The sequence below is a fragment of the Cephus cinctus genome, unplaced genomic scaffold (genome assembly GCF_000341935.2).
Source record: "Cephus cinctus unplaced genomic scaffold, Ccin1 Ccin1_scaffold0566, whole genome shotgun sequence".
In the NCBI taxonomy this organism is placed as follows: domain Eukaryota; kingdom Metazoa; phylum Arthropoda; class Insecta; order Hymenoptera; family Cephidae; genus Cephus; species Cephus cinctus.
In genome coordinates this window covers 303,794-322,119 of record NW_014333218.1, presented here as the reverse complement: position 1 = coordinate 322,119, position 18,326 = coordinate 303,794, and the positions used below count along the sequence as shown (strand labels likewise).

The window sequence follows — 18,326 nt, the reverse complement described above, 5'->3', positions numbered from 1 at the left end:
ACGGATGGGAAACCCGTCGATGAAGACTCCTGGTGGACATGGCTCGTCCTCGCGACCGATTTGGGTAGCTGGAATTGGAGTGGGCGCTGGAACTTGAGGTCGTACGATGAGGACGGGTCGAGGGGCTTGAGTTGTTGCCAGAGCCGAACTGTTCTCCTGGTAGCATCGACGCGGCCGCAGCTGGGATGGATTCGGCCACGAGGGCCGTAACGGGTGGCGCGTCCGTATCGGGGGTCGCTGGCAGCGCCGATGGTGTTATTGTTGTGGCCATGCTGGATCGACGCGATCGACGCGATCGACGCCTGGGGCCCGTAAGGCCCGAAGAGCTCGCGAAGCGGCGTGCTAGTCTGCGGGCGAGCCGGCGGGCCAATCGAGCCCCGGCACTTCCGCCGACACCCACGCTGACGGCGCTGACGGCGTCCACCCCCTCTTACAAGGGGATGGTACACGATATTTTATAGAACGGCCGCTCCTCTTACACCTAGTATTTGCCCGGATGTCAGTACTGTCTTTGTTGATGATCGATCTTGCTGACTCTACGAAGACTGTCGTTTCCGGTTTCTTGGGCGTCACTTCAATTTCACAAAATTCACATTCACTTTCTTCCAACCTTATTGCCACCTTGCGATCCTCCCTCTTCGTCCTCTTCCTCTTCCTCTTCTTCACCGTCCTCGCCTCCTCCTCTTCCGCTTCCTCGTCCTCCTCTTCTACTGCTCTCCTTAGCCGTCTCTCTCGTTCGCGACACTCGCCACGTGCTATCCGTCTTCCCACCGTCTCCTCGCCGACCAGCGGGGGGGTCGGCGGCGGCGGGGGCGGCTTCCTCTTTCTTCTCGATGGCGTCGTCGTCGTCGGCGTCGTCCTCGTCGTCACGCTTCCACCTTATCTTCTCGATATCACTTCTCACTTTTTTTTTCACTCTTTCACTCTCTATAACTTCTCTTCGTCCTGAAGGAGATCCTCCTCCTCTTGCTGTATCGTTATCGATTCTGTACACAGACTGACTTCCGGACGGACTGACTGACAGATGGACGGACGGCGTATTTTTACCCAGACTGAAAACCGAAAAAAAATTAAAGATAATACATAGGAATAACAAACTGACTATCGAGCCAAAATTATTATAAGGTATAAACAAAAAATTTACCTGTGTTATTTAACGACGAGCCGGTCATGTGAAGGCGAGGGTCAAGATCAAGTCTGTCGGACGAGAGATCCTTTTCTTTATCTTGTCCACGAGCGAATGAGACTACCGATGGGATTCTTGTTGACAATGGCGATGACAATGACGATGTCAATAACGATGACGACACAGGTAAGTGAACTCTGAATATCCTTGCAGATTCACTGGGAAGACAAGGAGTGCCGCGTTTCGGATGCTGCCACCGCCGAGTCCTCATATCGAATCTGAGGACCGTTAAGAGGAAGACGTTCCCGATTCTCAGTCTCACCTCTAGCACCTCTCACTCTTTCCCCCGGATGCGAGATCCGCATTTCCTTAAGGCTCGACCGTATTAATATAACGTAAAAACTTATGACGATATCAACCACTGCTTTCTTTAGGCGTATCGATCGTCCCGACAATCTGGCAGCTGCTGTATATATATATATATTTCTTTTTTAATTTCAAAAAAACGACAGTCAGTCCAGCATCAATGAACCCCTTTGTGATCTTTCATCCGACCACTGCTCCCTCTCAGATCGCCAGTCGCGAAATTTCAATTACGATGCCGTGCGTCGCAATGCCCCGCGATGCGTGAACCTTCGCTCCAATTCAGCCGAGTTCACTCGAGTCGACGCGACAAATAAATGAAGCGTGACGAGACACAAGCTCGCTCGAGTTATTCGAAATTTAGTATAGCTCACTGTCACGAGGTCCATTCAGGTCGGTACAGCTCTCATGGTCAGGTCGATTTCTCAATAGTTCAAAGGGACTGCGAGCGCTGATGAGGTTGTCGAGATCGGATCCGCTGCCATGATGGCGCTGCGATCGTTCGTGCGGAGGATTTTATTGGGATTGCCCTTAATGAATCCAGGTATCGGGATGCGTGACTGTCAATGGCGGACAGACACGTGGTTTGACATTTTCGCAATGTCCGTATTCATTTGATTAATAGCTCGTGAGACAACGAAGAATCGGCGGCCCCCGACGCCTCCTCCAGCAGCAGCAGCAGCACTGCCACCGCAATCTCGAATCTTCCTAGACGAGGTTCTCGGTTTGTCAGTCGAGAGTCGTCGAAGTTTGCCGATTGGTAGTGAGCTTCCTGTCAGTTCCATGAGCGTGACTTCCGCTTGCTCCGAGCGGCCCTACTAGACCCATACGAATCATCGAAATTCCTCTCTCTCCCTCTTTACCTTTCTTTCTCACTGTCACTACCAACCACCTCCACTAGAGCACCACCACGAACACCACCACCAGCACCAAAACTACCACTAAAGGTTATAACACTGCTTTTAAATGCTAGCTTTATTATTTTCTACCTGCTCTCCACCTTCCTTCGTTCCTTATAATTACGCTCGGTCTATCTCTTCGGGTCGTCCTCTTCCTCGTGGCCGTTCCTTCCGGCCGGCCCTGAAGCACCAAATTGTCATCGAGATCGGACTTCCTCAGGATCTCAATAATTGACTCGATAGAAGGACGCCTTATATATTCTTGTTATCCAGTTTCCTCACTTTATGATCTCTCTTCAGTCTCTTCTCCCGGTACCTCCTCTTCGTTCCTTTCCGAGGGCTCACTCGAGCAAGACCAGATTCCACTAAGAAGCAGCACCACTCGATCCGGCTGCAACCGCTGCTGTCCCTTATCGATTGCGGCGCATGGCGTAGACGGGAAGACTGCCACCCTCGCCAAAGGAATTTCCCATGTTCGAGTTTTCGGGAGTCGCCGATGATGATATATAGTCAGGATGTGCGTGAGTCGGTGAGGATGGGAGGGTGTTGGGATGGTATGGCGCGCGCGCCCTCACTGGAACACAAGCGCGCGCAGGCGAGGGCCGGTGAGCCTTGTGCGCGTATGCGTCGAAGAAGGATGGGCCAGGTAGCCGTCTCGGAGGGGGATCAGGGACATTAAACCTATCCCTGGTATACGTATATACAAGGTTCTAATTCGGTGGATATCGGCAACCAGGCGCAAGGCGACAGCGAATTATAAATTGTATATTGGATGAGATATCAGAGAATCTAGGCACTAATTAAATAAATAATCAAGGCAGCAACCCCGATGTTCCAGGGTTTCCAGTCAACCTCATACTAATGAATCCCGCCGAGGCCGAACGAGGATCGCGCGAGGACTCGATCCGCTGACCGACTCGAGGCTTCGGCGCCTGACACTTCTCTGCGCTTGAATCCCTCTACCCCTCTTCGACGGCTTTAACTCCCCCTTCGCCCACCCTCCTCTCGACACCCCTTGCTCTGGACAAGAACCTCTTGGCTGGCTGGTAGCCATGCGTGATCGAGTCATATGATCACATGTTCCTGGTTCGAAGGGACTCCCAATCTTGATGCTGGATCCATCCCTTTTTTTTTATAGTTATAATTATTGATATGGTAACAGTGGAATATTTAGGACTGAAGGAGATACGTGTTGTTTGATCCTAGTTTTCTTTTTTATCATAGCTTTTTTATAACGTGCACTTGAAGTGCTCCCTTTATTGTACAGTGACTCGTTTCGTGAGATCTCATTTGTCTTCGTATGGTTTCGCTCTAAGGTCTCAGTGCGTCCCGTGGGTGCGTCGGGACGCCGAATCTGAGATACATGTTTCAGTAACCTGACAATGTTATTGGCTAGTAGGGTGCCTGATGCTTCCTTGTTTCTTCTTGGTTGGTCTTCTTCTTGGAATTGAACAGGCTTATGTAATAATTAAAGTATGCGACACCGATAGCCTGGGCAACGATCAAAGCACTCAAAGCAATCGAAGCAGTCTAAGCAATCGCAGGCATCGGGGCACTCGAAGCAGTCAAGGGAGTCAAAGCAGCGGAATAGACAGCAGACAGGATTGTAGATTCTCGTTGGACCCTGTGAAGATCTTGCTGGACCCAGGTTCAGGGAATCTTCACTACCTTCGCTCAACTCTTCGACACTGAATGTATCCGTGAGCTCCTGCTTTCTTGAACTCTCGGCGTCATTGTTTCTGGACAGTGGAAACAGGGTCGTTTCGTCTTCGCTAAAAGAAAAAGAATTAAGTGAAATTATTTGTTGAAATTATTTAATGATATTTTGTATCTTGCAATTCTGAATGTTCAGCCAAAAAGTTTACCGATTAAAGCGTATAAAAATAATTTGTGTATTTTTTATAATAACATCCTGCATAATGACTTTTGCAAAGTGCAATGCACTTACCTCTCGACGTCGTCGCTTTGCCAATACTCAACAAGAGGGCGATGCTCTTTCGTTTTACGTGGAATTGACAACCTTTGTATAGATATGATGCCTGCACTTCCGCTTCCACTTCCACTACAGTTCACATTATCATTTGCATGACTAGATAACTTCATGTATTCGGAATTGCGTCGGATGCGTTTAGCCTGCTCGATTCGAGCCTCTGCTGAAACAGGAATTGCGTGTTCTTACTGAATGATACTACGCAATACTAACAGTCGCTTAAAACAATTATAGATTCTTATCGCACGATGAAGTGGTACTTGCCAAGTTTCTTCTGTAGTTGCCTGGTGACGTTCCGCTGGCAGTTACGCCTTGTATCATTGTTGGTACCTTTGTTGTCGTTGTCATTGTCATTGGCGTGAACGAAGTTGACAGTGGCAGTATCACAGATAGTATCAGGAACAATTCCAAGTCCAATACCGGGATTGCCGTGGTGATTAGTATTCCCAGTTGTGAGGTTGGATATGCTGTTACTACTGCTACTGCTGTCACTACCCTGAGGAAGACACAAGGAGGTCAGGACTTCCTCCTGAAGAAGCCTTCGTCCGCCGGAAGTCCACTTCCATCCTCACGATCATCATTCGCCTTTACCGGAAAGAGCCTCTCGTCTTCCATCCGATCGACACCCTTGGGGTCGCTGTCAAATCCACTGTCCTCCATGGCAATGACCTCGCGACAGATGACACTGTCTGTAAAGTCTTTGATGACGTAGAAACACTTCTTGTTCCTCCTCTTCTTCTGGAGGGAAGAAATTCTTCTTGGAGCTCTTGAACTGATCTTGATCCTTCACGTCTCGGGCACCCTTCCACCTAGTTCAGAGCTGAGTGGCAGGATTGATGATGACGGAACAAGGGTACAGGATTGTAGCAGCTTTCATCGCAACAAGAATTTGTCCCCCGGAGCATCCAAGGCTTGCGCGACGTCGTGTAGGAGGATGAACGCACCAAGCAGCAGTCAGGATGTAACGTGGCATCGTGATATTGATTTTTCTGGCAGAACGTAAATGCCTAGCAGAGCCGCCTGGCTGGGTAGTTCACACTCGGTTGTCAACATTGCGACTCCGTCGAGTTTATCTGAATCTGCTGATCCTTGTTTATTGAACGACACACGACTACTGCAACGTCTGTCGCGTGACGATACGGCATTCTAGATTAATCTAAATCACACTCTACCTCTTGACATAAGACGATCGACTAGGATGGATGCTCCCTTCTGCCTTTCAAGTTTTACTGCGTTGTCCGGGCAACGAAACACACTGTTCTCGTCGAGGTCTTCCTGGAGATTCCTATCTGGAGTTTTGAGCTGTCATAACGCTGATTACGATAAGCCTAAAAGTGAAAGTGATAGAGGGACATAAGTAAGGAATATTTGAAGTTAAAAAAGTACCTTGTGACTCGGCGAATAAAGATGCCTCCATCGGCGCCAAAAAAACAATCTTCAAAATTGTCAGACAACAGTAAAGACGTATGTAGAGAAAACTATCATGTTCCATGTGGTTTGAATCGATTAAAGTAATGTTTAATTGTATCAGATAAGCTTAACAAAGACTAAAACATCACGGCAAGACCTGATGGTCGGTAATCTTGGGCCGGCAGGAGCTGCTGGTGATACGGATTGGTACCGGCCTAAAACATTCCTCAAACCAGAAGATCAGCTGCAGCTGTCTGAAGCGGTAAAATAAAAATAGCTAATTAAAGTCGATACAAAACGTATTAGTTATTTGTATCGTTTAAATAGGATTTGCAAGAGGAAATCGCCAGGGTCCTCATGGTGCACAACACAAGAATTCCTGACTCTCTTGTCGAGTGGTCCTGGAAGTGGCGGGAATTCGTCAGGCTTCCTGATCCTCCTCATCTGGTTACTTTACTTAATATATCTGGGACTATGTTACTCAAGGAATCCGAAGAAGCCAGAGTACAAATGGCGGGTGGAGTTATTAGTGAGTTTCCTATCTGTTTTTTTTTTGCAGAAATGAAAGCACCAAATTCGATTTATACTTTACATATCGTAGCTGAAGCGGATGACGATCCCCATGCTGACAAGGAGAAGGGAGATGGTCTCACGGATGAGTTGGATGAACAGGAAGATGAAGACGATGACACTTTAATAGGTGATGAAGATGATGACGACGCCAGGGGTAGGTGAAAAACAAAACCTAAGATACCAAGTGACGTAGAGCCTGGAATAAAATTAAAAGTTTATGCAGAGGCGGATGTGAGTGCTGACAAGAAGAAAACTGATGGACCTACGGAAGCTGAGGGAGAACTTGATGAAGATGAGGCGGAGGTGGCAAGACCAAAAAAAGTACCGAATCAATTCAACTTTTGTGAAAGGGCAGCACTTACCTATGACAATCCCATGAGAGTAAGTAATTATTTCAAGATTTTTAATATTTCACAATTGGCTGCTTGACTTTCTTCAATTGATTCTGTACCCATGATTGTCTTTCTTCTTAGGATGTCACTACACAAACCGTTCCTCCACCAACTGCGAGCTTCAATGGACATGTCTTCCAATGGATCATATTCGATGAGTACCAGGTACGGGACGCCTCTTTCGTTTCCTTTATAACATCAACAAATTATTAGAACATTCATTTCTATTGTAGGAAGACTTTCTGCAGCAACAAAAGGAAAAAGAAAAAGAAAGAAAGGTAGCACCTATGACGACACAGCCTAAAAAGGAAGACGCTAAGAGGAAGGTCCAATCGGAAGCAATGGCTGGAACATTTAGAATGCTTCAGGCAGCCAAAACCCTGGAAAGAATGGTCAATCAGAATATATTTGATGACATATCGCAAGGTAGGACACAAATCATCTCTAAATTCATCATAACACTAATTTTTCAAGCAGATTACAGATACTGGAACGACCCAAGTGATGAGTTCAAAGATGGCGAAGGTTCTCTACTACCACTCTGGAGGTTTAGTTATGAAAAAACAAAGAAGCATGACGTCACAGATATGTGCTTCAACAGCAGATATTATGACTTCTTTGCAGTTTCGTTTGGATCAAGTTGGTAACGCCTTTTACAAGTCTATCGAGCAAACACAATCTTTCAGAATCAATCCTACGTACTGGATAAACATGTTCTCAGTGTCCTTCGAGAGTACTGTGGCCAGTGGTACAGTCTGCCTCTTCAGTTTGAAGAATCCATCTTATCCAGAGTGGATATGCCCAATTGAGTCACCAGTGATGTGTCTGGATTTTAGTATGCAGCATCCTCATCTCCTAGTGATTGGTAACTAAACATGGATAGTGCTAGCTCCACTTCATTACTTAATGTAATCAGATCTTACTCACTGTCTTAGTATCAATGATTGTCAGTCTATCCATCCATCTGTTTCATCCTATCCAGGCACAATGGATGGTACGGTTGCAGTGTACAATGTAATGCTGCCTCCAACTGCTCCACAATACAAGAGCAACGACGTTGTTCAAAAACATGGTGGTATAGTCTGGGAGGTGAGTAGTTGTACCTATAACGTAAAACAAATTACTTCAGAATTATCTACCATTAGGAATTTTGATACCATGAATACCTTCAGGTACGCTGGGCACCAGACACCGAAGAGGGCAACCTTGCTTTTTACAGTGTCAGCATCGATGGGAAGATCAATCATTGGGTGCTTAATCAAAATGATCTTGGAGTGACGACAGTGATGACTTTGTATCTTGACCGTGATCCTATTCCTGGTCCTGATGGAACAATGATCACTCTTAAAGGTGACAATGCTAAATAATACATTAATCCATACAAATTTGGATAACATTGAAATTTCATACTTAGGATGTGGTACATGCATTGCCTTTCATCCTACCGACAAGAATATATTTCTGGTTGGCACCGAAGAGGGTACAATTTACAAATGTAACACGGCTTACAGTAGCGTTTATATGAAAACTTATAAAGAAGCTCATAACATGCCAGTTTATCGGATTGTCTTCAATAAATATAACTCAAGCATATTCGCCAGTTGCTCAGGAGACTGGAGGATCAAAATTTGGGAAGATGACAGGCTGCAAGTATCCCTCCCATACTAACTCTTCTTCTAGAATAATTTTCATATTTACCAACTGCAATTCTGAACAATTGAAACAGGGAACCACTCTTCATGTTCGACTTGGGTGTTCCAATTGGTGATGTTCAATGGGCGCCTTACAGTTCCACGGTTTTAGCTTGTGTCTCTAATGATGGTAAGGTCACAGTTTTTGACCTCAATGTCAACAAGTATCGACCAATTTGCAGTCAAGCAATTGTTAGCAAGAAGAGGAGCAAACTGACCCGATTGGCCTTTAATCAAGTTTTGCCTTTCCTCGTTGTTGGTGATGATAAGTTAGTATACAATTTCTTAAGTACTATTCTTTTTAGTTTTCACTTTCAGTTTTGAGATTTATCATTGAGTTCTTTGTACAGGGGTGTGGTGAATACTTTGAAGCTTTCGCCAAATCTTAGAGTAAGAGTGAAGCCCACGAAGAAGCAGCTTCATCTTTCGCAGGCAGAATTGGAAAGCCTGAAGCTTGAGAGACTTTTGAGCTTTGTTCGAGAGCCACCTGTCTTAACACCTCCCAAAGATGTTGCTGTTACGCATTGAGTAACAATTTTGTTTTTAATTTCTAACATCACAAATATACCATACGTATTCGAAATTATGCAATATAAATTATCCCTAATACTCAGACAGATACAGACACACGGTCCAACCATACTAACTCTAGGCATAATAATAATCCTTTGACAAATTAGTACGAACGTATGACGCGTTCGTTTCCTTTATAAATGTCAGGCTAATAAATATAAAATAATTGTAAGTCATTTAGAATGAAATTTAGCAGTCAGAAAGAGATACTATTTGTCAGATCATTTATATTAACAGACATATACAATATATTTTATCATAACACACGGGCCGCCTCAAGGTAGATTGTGACACAATTTATATTTAATAGCACAGTTAATTATTCCTAGGCCGTGTTACAATCTGACGACCTTGATACTAATAGTTTTTCATTTCTAACATCTAGATTAACAGTTGAGTATATTAATGATGATCTAAAGGTTGTATTTCTGCTCTCGCGCTTAAAGTAACTTCTATATAGTGTTGGGCCATGATGGAAGTTATACATTCAAATAATTGACTACACTCCTACTGATAATAAAATACTTTTTCGAAGTAACAGGAGTAAAAGAATAAAAAAATACAAGATGAATACGGAAGCCCAATATTCTATAATACTGATAAGGTATATAATACTCATCTAATTTTGGCACTGTCCGTTAATCCCCTTCCTCAAGATGGAATGCATAAAACGAGAAGTAATGACATAAGTAAGAAAAAGGAATAACGTAGGGGATAAGGAATATCCATGATCTTAATCAGTAGATATTTTAACGGGTATTTCTGGGTTTTCTATGACACCCCGAAAATACTTAATCTCAAGGAAATCACGTATATTATTTGGACTTGGCACATGCCTGCCGGCAAATTCGATGCTGGACATCGGGTGTAGGAATTGTTCAGGAAAGTCACGATTTTTCAAAAACCATGCGTCTCGAGTCATGGTACCATTTTTTGAATAAAACGGCAAGACGTTCACGTGGAGTCGGTTGGTTTTTGAATATTGGACTTTGAAGAACTCTCCCTCGGTTGCTTTTTCCCAGACGAAGCCCTGACTGTCGACGACCGGTTTGCTTCTGGCTTTGGCAAGCCAGGGGGATCTGGTAATATCATCACGATTTACTCCTACGTCAATCTCGTGACTCCATGGGAGGATGTCCGAGTTCCTCATGGCTCCTAACAGGGAACCACCTTCTAACCAAAACCTAACGCCAGCTTCTTCCAGTCTATTGAAAACGTGGTGCGCAACTTTGCGTAAACCGGCAAGACAGCAGGGTGGTGTGTATCTATTTTGATAGAGGTATGAGGGGATGCCGTTGACAACTGATCCGAAGCAACGAGTGGTATCTCTTGAGCAACCATACCACTCGACAGATCCTGAGGCACGAGTCACCTTTTTTATACCAAGCTTCTCAAACATTGCTCGTTCACGTTTTTGACGGAGCTGGACCACCTTCCATTGAGCTTGATGACTGCGGAACAGTGGCTTCCCTTCATTCAATCGATGCTCTCTTGTTATGTGTATCTGAAGAAGATTGTATCATTTGAAAATCTATATCAACAATGTACAAGGAAAATTGTAAAGATCTTGAACAAGTCATACCTTGGTTCTTAAAGCAGATGTCTGAATGTAAAGAGCATCTGTGAAGGGTTGTAAAAATGGATCCGATAGCTTTCTCAAAGTTTTTGCTTCGATGACAGTGGCATGCCTACCAACTACAGCATCACACTCATCGCCATCGATGGTTCTTAAATGTAAACTCCATTGCTTAACCCTTAGACCTACACTGTAGCAATCTAAATGACCTCTTCCTACAGGAATAGACACAGCACCAAACTTTCCTGCACGAGATATAGCTTCCTGCAAAGAGAGAAACCAAGATGATTATTTCTGTAATGCAGAGACATAAGAATTATAAATCAAACAAAACTTGAATCATCATACATTAGCTAATCGATTAACTCACCTGCATCACTTGTTTACTAGAGAGTCTAGTAGCATCAGGCAAAATCAATACATATTTAGTGCGCACATAAAACAGTGGATTGCGTTCTTCGAACGACTTATTAAACTGTGGTTGTAGGTTGATGAGCTTGACATTTTTCATGCTTTTATTTAAAAAATCTAATTCCAATGGTGGATAAGGTAGTTCATCGCAAACGATGAGAATTGGAATAGTGGGAAAGGAATTAAGGATAGATTCAACAGTGGCAGCTACATCATTTTCAAAGGATTCAAACTGTCTTATTATCACTGTTACAATTCGTGCAAGACGACGATGAAATTTTAGAGGTGCCTCGACAGTAGTGAGACTGACGTTTGAAGTACGCGGACTCTGCTGAACGGCAAATAACCTCCATATTCTATGCCAGATTATAATGTTTCCCAAAAGAGCGAGCACCAACAATGTCTTTACGAATCGAAGTCGCATCATTATCGCGCTTCTTTCACACCCGGCATGTCTACCCTGTCTAGACTCTCTGGACGGTGCTACAAGCGGCCCAGAGAGACTCCTGGATAGCGGAAACAATTAAGAAATCCTTTGCTCCACATCCAGAGGTTCACTCCTCCGGACACTTTAACCACCACTTGACGCGAAATTAATCGACGATTCGACCTAACTATTACGGCTGCGATCTGTCTCGACTTCTCTCGAACTAATGCCGACCTTACGCGCTTTCTATACTGGCTATATCATTTTGCTCAATATTTTTGTTAGTATTATTTTGTAAAGATTATTAACAGTACAGTTTTTATAGTGTTTGTAACTTTACCAACATTCAACAGTAGGATGGTTTTCCACCAACCCAAACAATAACCACCCTATGTGACACTTTGTAGGTAATAAAAATATCTTGCATTTCTCGTACTTACCAGAAAGTGGGCAGATAACACGGAAAATATCGTTTACGTCTTAATTAATTAATTTATTAGAAATTCTAATGACTCCGATCTATATACGCTTCCTTAATCGTGGGGTGGGTTTGTTGCGATTTTCCGATCGTTGGTAATCATGGCTTGCGTACGGACGATTCAAACTGTATGAGAATAACCAGATAAGTTGTAACAGCGGCTGCTATCTGAAAAAATATAAGAAATAAATCTAGCTAACTAATGGTCCAGACAGAACGGTAGAAGCTGTACTATGCACAGAGATATTACCGACTGCAGAAGACTCGAGTCTAATGGAAAAAGTCCAGCACCGGAGAAGGCAATTTTTTGATGATGCATCTGAAGAGAGAAGGACTGCACCTGTAAGACAGAGAGCAAGTTAGTTGTCAAATAAATTATTATTCTGAGTAATGAACGTCGTACCGATTGATAAAATGAAATATCTGTGTTAGACAAATCCATTTGATGCAAGAATTTGCCCGCGGAAGTTGCCTTAAACAATTTAGTATAAATAACTGTTGACAATGTGAGTTGCTGATAATTTTTTTTTGGATATCGAACCTGATTACGTGTCCAATTACAGGCAGTTACAATTAAAGCGATGCCAATGAGGTAGATAAAAAACCAATGTGCATGTGTACACAATTGTTTAAAATTCATATGATCTACACCCTTGCGTAGTTCAACAAATGTGTAATAGAGGGCGGTAGTAAGTACCCAAAATGTTGTCAAACCATTAATGACCTGGAGCAGTAAAAAGATGTAATTAGTTGAGTTATCGTTTGAATTAAAAAATAGTGAAATATAAACCGAAAGGAATGTACTATATTCCAGCCATATATATGATTGATGCTTCTCGCTACGTTGCAGAGATTGGAATGTACTTTAGCAAGTGAAATCAGATGTTTTGTGACGCCATGTTGCGAGTCGGGAGTCTTTCCTGAAGAAATCGGAATTACAAATTAATTAGAAGAGATCATTGATCGTTATAATATGAATTACCAATGATTGTTATATCCGGTACGAAGCTGCGAGAAAGACATAAATTATGGTGAATCCTTGCAAAGGTGGTTACTAAATTATTGGCAAGAGACCGGAAGTGTAGGCCTACGAGTGACACCAGACAGATAAATAAGGTGACACTTATGATATGCGCCATCACGATAAACTGCGTGATTGGCCATAAAAAAGGTACTCTGAAAATATGAAGATCAAAATTTGTATTATTCTTTGAAATACTGAGCTCACTTCCTGATATTACATTTGGAGAAAGTCCGCTTCGATTATCACGTTGTAGATGGTTATTGGTATCATAATGAACATGGTTGACCATAAAAAGGCTTGAAGGTACATCGCATTCTTTTTATGATCTACGTGACATCCCAAATTTTTCAAAACATAGCTTTGCGCGGCAAGTAGCTCGATTGCTGATAAAAACTGAAAATATCTTTATTAAAAATGATTTAATCAATGAAAATTCAACGAGAGTAAAAGACGGCTCTACTTTTTTACTATGATATAATACCGAGCTGATTATCGTTAAAACACAAACGAGGGTCCAGCCAAATCGAAGGTGGAGAGTAACATTCAGCAACGACACGTCTGATCTGCAATTAATATGTTTCAGCATCAAGATATAAAAAAGTAGCACAGTTCAACTATAAGGATATCAATTACCTCGTGAGCGTTAAACAGTTATATAGCCAATGAGAGAAACATATAAGAAAGACAAGAAGCAGAAGAATGCTGTAAGCAATCATAGGAGATTGTCTGATATACTTTCGTGAATGAAATGGACCATTATCCATTTTCAATGGGAATAACCCAACAATACGCCAAAACCAAGCAACCCTTTCCAGGACAAAATAAAAATCACAGGTTCGACTTTTCATTCTCTTATCACTACCAATCGGACTGATCCTGTTATTCCTCTTGAACGACGATTGAACTGATAAGGTAATATTAAAATTGTATAAATTACAAAAAATTCATAAAAAACCTCAAAAAACATCATTCATGGTACATCCATTAATCAGCTCACCATCGATACGAATTTTTTTATTTAAATTATCAGAACTATTTTTTTTATTCAACCAATTAATTTCTGACTGATTTATATCACGATTTTGATCTGTGAACGACATGAATGTCATTTGGTTTTTATTTTACTGTTAAATTTCACTAGCTCGTAATGGCTTCACTTTTCCTATGCAATGACTTGTGAATTTATCTGATCCCAAGGTAACGATGCTTCGCACTTTCTCTAGGCGCCCTTTCACTTTCACACTTCGACGCAATCAATTAAACGAATGGCGTCAAGCTTGGCGGTTGAATTGCTATTCTATTTCTCTAATGGTAAACGATCGATTGCTATAATGAACCATAAGCCATTAGCTATGAAGGTTTATCTTGGAAGTTGATCGATGACGTTCATGCCTATTCCCATGAGATCAATGGGATACGATCACAAGGTAATAAACAATATTTTCCCATGTAACTAATACATGCGTCAAAAGAGCGTTTAAGCAAATACAAATGTATAATTAATTATTTAGAGTCGTAACATTAATATAAGTACGCCCACCGGAAATCGGAAACGAATCAAATTGAATAAGAAATACAAGATACGTTGTCACGCTTGCAACCACCTGAAAGAAAATTTTATTAATTCAATAAACATTGCCAATTGCAATTATATGAAAGTCATTAACAATCATGGTTTACCGAAGTAAGGATGGTCGAGTCAATGGTGAAAAAGCCGTAGGCCGTAAATTCAAATTTTTGATGAGGTTCCTTATAAAAAAAATCTTGAGCCTAGAATGATCAATTTACATTAAACCTTATATTGAGATTTCTCAATGATTTTCTAGATCACTCAACACGTACGACCGCATGGCTATAGAAGTCGATGGAATTCAGGCTGATCTTGTGCACGGTGACGATGACCTTACGCATCTGACGGATGATGGAATTGCAAGCAGCAACAATGCAGATCCATTGAATAGCATGAACAATACTACAATTTAAGTAGTCAATAGCAAGGTTCCTGCAACAATAAAAATAAGCAATAAGATCGTGAGAATTCAATGGAATAACAAGAAATTGTTCCTTTAAAAATGATGTCACATACCAAGCGTTTCGCAGTGTCATGATGGCGACGTAAAGCTCACTCGTAATTATCATGAACGTATAAGAAAGATCGACAAGCATTTGAATTCCAAATGTTTTGTTAGCAATGCCGGCTGCTTCGGTAAGGTCCTGATGAATTTCAGCAGCAATGCGAAGCCTTCTGTAAATAGTGCAATTCTCATGGAACGACTTTCTGACAAAATCTTGTTGCTGGACTTCGGGCAAGATATTCTTGAGTCTTGAATTCAGAATTAGGAACCGATCACGAAGATTAAATAGAAGGTTGACAAATTGCAGGGCAATTAAAATCTTGGTTAAAGTCGCGTACACAGTGAGAAAGTACCACAACGCAACTTTACGATAAATGTGATTGTAGTATGCGCTAAAATGTATCTTGATGAACAGAACCAAGAAAGTAGCCATAACAGTGAGAAGATGATGGATTGAACGTGCGGACGATTTTTTGTAATCCAGTTTGAAATTAAATTCCATCTCTAATCTGTTGTCGATTCGTGCAAGTTCGTCCAAGGAGTTCAGCAGGTCCTTCCTGGTGAAAGGAGTCAATAATATTAGGATGACTATTGTTATTCCACTTCCAATAAGTTTCATGTGCTTTATTTTTCCTTCGACTTTTGTTGTTTGGCTGTAACTGTTGTTCTGTTCGGTTTCAGATTCTGCTTGGAAGGCAAATTCGGTCAGGTAGCTCCAGACGATTACCAGCAGGATGTTTAGCAGAGCGTAGATCGTCCAGGAAAAGTAGTTGGTTCTTTTGGATGAAAGATTTATTGGGCCCATTGACAAGCCAAAGATCCTGGAGATGGCGTTCACCTTGGAGAAACATTTTGTGATTTCAGTCCTGATGGAATCCAAACGTTCTTCATTATTATGCATTGCAAGTAAAGAGAAATTTCTTCTTTTTATTAGTCCTGATTCTGTTTGACACTCTTGATTTTTCTTGTACACGTCACTGGTGATCACATAATTTTCTTCTTAGATATTGGCATGAATCATAGGAATGGGGAACGAGGAATGATGGCTTGATCTATTCTTGCTTTTCTGTATTTGCTACAGTGATGTGTACTAATGGACGTCGTTAATCACCCGAATTGGTTACTGATTTTTATGGTACAAATGGCACTGCTCTGTAGCAAAGAGCGCGTGACATAATGATTATGAAGAGAATAAGGATTGAGTAAAGTTATTTATTGTGCTAAGGTTTGATTTATTAGTTTGAAATCGAGAAAACGATATTGTGTAGCTATCCTCTTTTCACTGTATTTAATGATATTTAGACTCTGAAGTTTTTCGATATTTGTTACATTGCAAAAATATTTAATTACCTGGGTGCTAATTAAGAGAACTTCTTAAGTGCTTGAGTTTAATTAATAATCTGTAGAACTCAATTTGGTAGTGCACTCGGTACGTTCGGATTAAAGTTCTCGAGTTGCATCACAATTACGATGTAGGTAGTAGCAGTACCGATGACCTGAATATACAAAAAGAAAAACAGTTCTCTATTCTTTTCAAAATCCTGCTAAATAGTTAGACTCACCTTTGAAACCAAACTCAGATCAAATTTGAAAAACCCATAAGCTGACAAGTCGAGTCGCCGACGTAACAATTGAATCGAAAATGCGTACACCTATATCGATACTTAAATATTTACCAGATTTTTAAACGTATTTTAAAATTTTTTACAGACAAAATATTACCTGCGTTCTCTGCCTGAGAGGACGTTGCTTATTTGCCATCTCGTGAAGAGCATTTCCGGTATTCCTCGCCTAACGGAAAAGAATAGAACTGTGGGTATGTTCGAACAATGTGAGTTTCCGGAGAAGTAAGAACAAAATTGCGATACCTCCTTCACGGTGCCGTCGACGATACTGCCAATGAAATATTCCTGAAGAATACAAACGATCACGTCAGTAACGTTCACGTACATTGCTAATGGTATATTAATTGAAGATTTCTGGTTCTTTAGGAGTATACAAATCCCATAAATCCTTGTAAGAAGCAGTAGCAGGTGTTGTACGACTGTCTGCAGTATAAAATGAGAAAAAAAGTGGCTGACCGATTCGGCAAGATCACAAAGGAATCCATGAACGAATGCAAAGTCATTGATACTCGTAGAAGAATTAATGGATCTTCCTCGTTCGATAAGTTTTTCGTTTAGACGACGGATCTTCCGTCTGATTGCACTCATCGACACCAAAAATAAAATAATAACATTATGATACACAACGCCGGGCAAACAGTATGAGATCCAAATAACGACATTATACGTGCGATCGCCGGCGAAGAAAGAATATGCAATAATATTTAAAATAAGTAAGAAGACGTTTATCCAAGTCGCATGAACTGTTATCTGATAGATGATCCTCTCGTAATCAGTTGGAATTTCAAAATATTCCCAAACAATTTCGTGTATCTTGAAAAAGTCTCGTAGCATCTTGATGATGTGTTCTTGACGGTAGGCAAAAGTCAGCCAGATGGCGACGCACAGGAAATAAATACAAACCATTTCCATTCCGCTAGCAATAACTAGTAAAGGTGTATCCAAGGGAAAACCATTTAAGAAAAGTAAACGCAAAGCCATCGCGCTGGCAATGCTGTAAGCAATGGCTAGTACAGTCCCGTAAACGGCACCAGCAATAGAAAATTGCAGATCACTTTGATCTTCACCAAGACGAAAAGGAATCAGTCCAATTATACGTCCAAAATAAAGTACAGGCGCACTTAATTTCTTTTTGGTGGACATCTTGTTGCTGTTGAATGCTCTGAAGAAGTGGAGGAACTGTCAGGAAGATTCGTATTTTGATAAATGCAATGAATAATGCAACAAGAAATTAATTGGCATCGATCGGTCAGACCTCTGGGTCAAGGAGTGCATTAACAAATTACGTGGGTAATATATGAGATAAAATAAGGACGGTGCAAGTCTTCCATGTGTGACATTTAATTGATCGAGAGAATAATTAATATGCATTTCTAAGGCGAACATAACAAAATGTGGACTCACTAATTTTGTAATTTTCCTTTTCCATAGATTTGGATCGATACAAAAAACAGATTTTTAAATTTTTTTTCCAGAATAAATATTACCTGTGTCCTCTGCCCAGGAGGACGTTGCTTGTTTGCCATCTCATGGAGAGCATTTCCAGTATTCCACGCCTAACGACAAATGACTTGCACTACAAAGGAATTACATTAATATGGTGAATAAAAAACACGACGTGGATCCACGTCGCATGAACCTCTGTATGGTGTATGATGGTCTTGGTCTTGATGATATCACGATAAGGAATGAC

The 18,326-nt window shown here is 41.6% G+C and overlaps 5 protein-coding genes and 1 long non-coding RNA gene across 17 annotated transcripts in view; 1 reads left to right on the top strand and 5 right to left on the bottom strand.

The window, feature by feature from the left end:
* Window positions 1–3,348, bottom strand: part of LOC107268607 (potassium/sodium hyperpolarization-activated cyclic nucleotide-gated channel 3) — a 41,675-nt gene extending 38,327 nt beyond the window's left edge. For 2 of the 9 annotated variants that reach the window (XM_025085869.1, XM_025085872.1), the window contains exons 1-2: window positions 1,145–3,323; window positions 3–1,052 (exon numbers count right to left, since the gene is read on the bottom strand). In XM_025085869.1, the coding sequence (XP_024941637.1) occupies window positions 3–271 (269 nt within the window). In that variant the 5' untranslated portion in view covers window positions 272–1,052; window positions 1,145–3,323. Of the gene's footprint in view, window positions 1–2; window positions 1,053–1,144 lie in introns of all 9 variants that reach the window. The other 7 variants (XM_015741554.2, XM_015741555.2, XM_025085875.1 and 4 more) reach the window with 6 other exon arrangements.
* Window positions 3,349–5,315: 1,967 nt separating this feature from the next.
* LOC107268606 lies at window positions 5,316–8,780 on the bottom strand. 3 transcript variants are annotated; one of them, XR_003059954.1, is made up of 8 exons: window positions 8,452–8,780; window positions 7,920–8,112; window positions 7,681–7,856; window positions 7,456–7,622; window positions 7,039–7,133; window positions 6,724–6,941; window positions 5,551–6,557; window positions 5,316–5,457 (listed from the first exon to the last, which is right to left on the bottom strand). It is a non-coding gene; the product is annotated as an uncharacterized LOC107268606 (long non-coding RNA). The 3 variants fall into 3 exon arrangements; XR_003059953.1 differs by having other exon boundaries at window positions 5,332–5,466; XR_001537881.2 differs by lacking the exon at window positions 5,316–5,457 and having other exon boundaries at window positions 5,567–5,706; window positions 5,765–6,557.
* LOC107268599 (dynein intermediate chain 2, ciliary) lies at window positions 5,705–9,027 on the top strand. The gene is made up of 13 exons (XM_015741536.2): window positions 5,705–5,842; window positions 5,910–6,050; window positions 6,116–6,515; window positions 6,585–6,742; window positions 6,835–6,918; window positions 6,987–7,179; window positions 7,231–7,392; window positions 7,475–7,618; window positions 7,736–7,842; window positions 7,926–8,103; window positions 8,168–8,399; window positions 8,480–8,713; window positions 8,795–9,027. The coding sequence occupies exons 1-13, from the start codon at window positions 5,786–5,788 to the stop codon at window positions 8,970–8,972; spliced, it is 2,268 nt and encodes a 755-aa protein (XP_015597022.1). The 5' UTR covers window positions 5,705–5,785; the 3' UTR covers window positions 8,973–9,027.
* A 166-nt stretch (window positions 9,028–9,193) lies between these two features.
* LOC112493601 (fukutin-related protein) lies at window positions 9,194–11,636 on the bottom strand. Its single transcript, XM_015741538.2, has 3 exons — window positions 10,964–11,636; window positions 10,600–10,857; window positions 9,194–10,521 (listed from the first exon to the last, which is right to left on the bottom strand). Exons 1-3 carry the CDS (start codon window positions 11,429–11,431, stop codon window positions 9,751–9,753), a joined length of 1,497 nt encoding a protein of 498 aa, XP_015597024.1. The 5' UTR covers window positions 11,432–11,636; the 3' UTR covers window positions 9,194–9,750.
* A 305-nt stretch (window positions 11,637–11,941) lies between these two features.
* LOC107268600 lies at window positions 11,942–15,931 on the bottom strand. Its single transcript, XM_025085883.1, has 12 exons — window positions 15,020–15,931; window positions 14,776–14,935; window positions 14,614–14,703; window positions 14,468–14,537; window positions 13,931–14,047; window positions 13,567–13,837; window positions 13,394–13,496; window positions 13,151–13,326; window positions 12,892–13,085; window positions 12,714–12,829; window positions 12,160–12,633; window positions 11,942–12,077 (listed from the first exon to the last, which is right to left on the bottom strand). The coding sequence occupies exons 1-12, from the start codon at window positions 15,907–15,909 to the stop codon at window positions 12,009–12,011; spliced, it is 2,730 nt and encodes a 909-aa protein (XP_024941651.1). The 5' UTR covers window positions 15,910–15,931; the 3' UTR covers window positions 11,942–12,008.
* On the bottom strand, window positions 15,051–17,792 carry LOC107268602 (putative gustatory receptor 28b). Of its 2 annotated transcripts, none has more exons than XM_025085881.1 (5): window positions 16,877–17,792; window positions 16,731–16,799; window positions 16,571–16,660; window positions 16,359–16,504; window positions 15,051–15,178 (listed from the first exon to the last, which is right to left on the bottom strand). In XM_025085881.1, the coding sequence occupies exons 1-4, from the start codon at window positions 17,774–17,776 to the stop codon at window positions 16,418–16,420; spliced, it is 1,146 nt and encodes a 381-aa protein (XP_024941649.1). In that variant the 5' UTR covers window positions 17,777–17,792; the 3' UTR covers window positions 15,051–15,178; window positions 16,359–16,417. The 2 variants fall into 2 exon arrangements, with proteins under 2 accessions (XP_024941649.1, XP_015597028.1); XM_015741542.2 differs by lacking the exon at window positions 15,051–15,178 and adding an exon at window positions 15,839–15,874.
* Between the last annotated feature and the right edge of the window lie 534 nt (window positions 17,793–18,326).

Excerpts from the sequence above, each read along its gene's own strand:
- LOC107268602 (XM_025085881.1), bottom strand. The coding sequence starts at position 17,776 with ATGTCCACCAAAAAGAAATTAAGTGCGCCTGTACTTTATTTTGGACGT. Across the intron at positions 16,800-16,876 it reads TCGACGGCACCGTGAAGGAG|GCGAGGAATACCGGAAATGC; the intron begins GTATCGCAATTT and ends CTTTTCCGTTAG. Across the intron at positions 16,505-16,570 it reads ATCTGAGTTTGGTTTCAAAG|GTCATCGGTACTGCTACTAC; the intron begins GTGAGTCTAACT and ends TTGTATATTCAG.
- LOC107268599 (XM_015741536.2), top strand. The coding sequence starts at position 5,786 with ATGCCTCCATCGGCGCCAAAAAAACAATCTTCAAAATTGTCAGACAAC. Across the intron at positions 7,619-7,735 it reads TCCTCATCTCCTAGTGATTG|GCACAATGGATGGTACGGTT; the intron begins GTAACTAAACAT and ends CATCCTATCCAG. Across the intron at positions 8,714-8,794 it reads CTCGTTGTTGGTGATGATAA|GGGTGTGGTGAATACTTTGA; the intron begins GTTAGTATACAA and ends TTCTTTGTACAG.
- LOC107268600 (XM_025085883.1), bottom strand. The coding sequence starts at position 15,909 with ATGCATAATAATGAAGAACGTTTGGATTCCATCAGGACTGAAATCACA. Across the intron at positions 14,538-14,613 it reads ACTCGACCATCCTTACTTCG|GTGGTTGCAAGCGTGACAAC; the intron begins GTAAACCATGAT and ends ATTTTCTTTCAG. Across the intron at positions 13,838-13,930 it reads TAAAAAAATTCGTATCGATG|TTCAATCGTCGTTCAAGAGG; the intron begins GTGAGCTGATTA and ends TTACCTTATCAG.
- LOC112493601 (XM_015741538.2), bottom strand. The coding sequence starts at position 11,431 with ATGATGCGACTTCGATTCGTAAAGACATTGTTGGTGCTCGCTCTTTTG. Across the intron at positions 10,858-10,963 it reads CTAGTAAACAAGTGATGCAG|GAAGCTATATCTCGTGCAGG; the intron begins GTGAGTTAATCG and ends CTCTCTTTGCAG. Across the intron at positions 10,522-10,599 it reads CATCTGCTTTAAGAACCAAG|ATACACATAACAAGAGAGCA; the intron begins GTATGACTTGTT and ends AATCTTCTTCAG.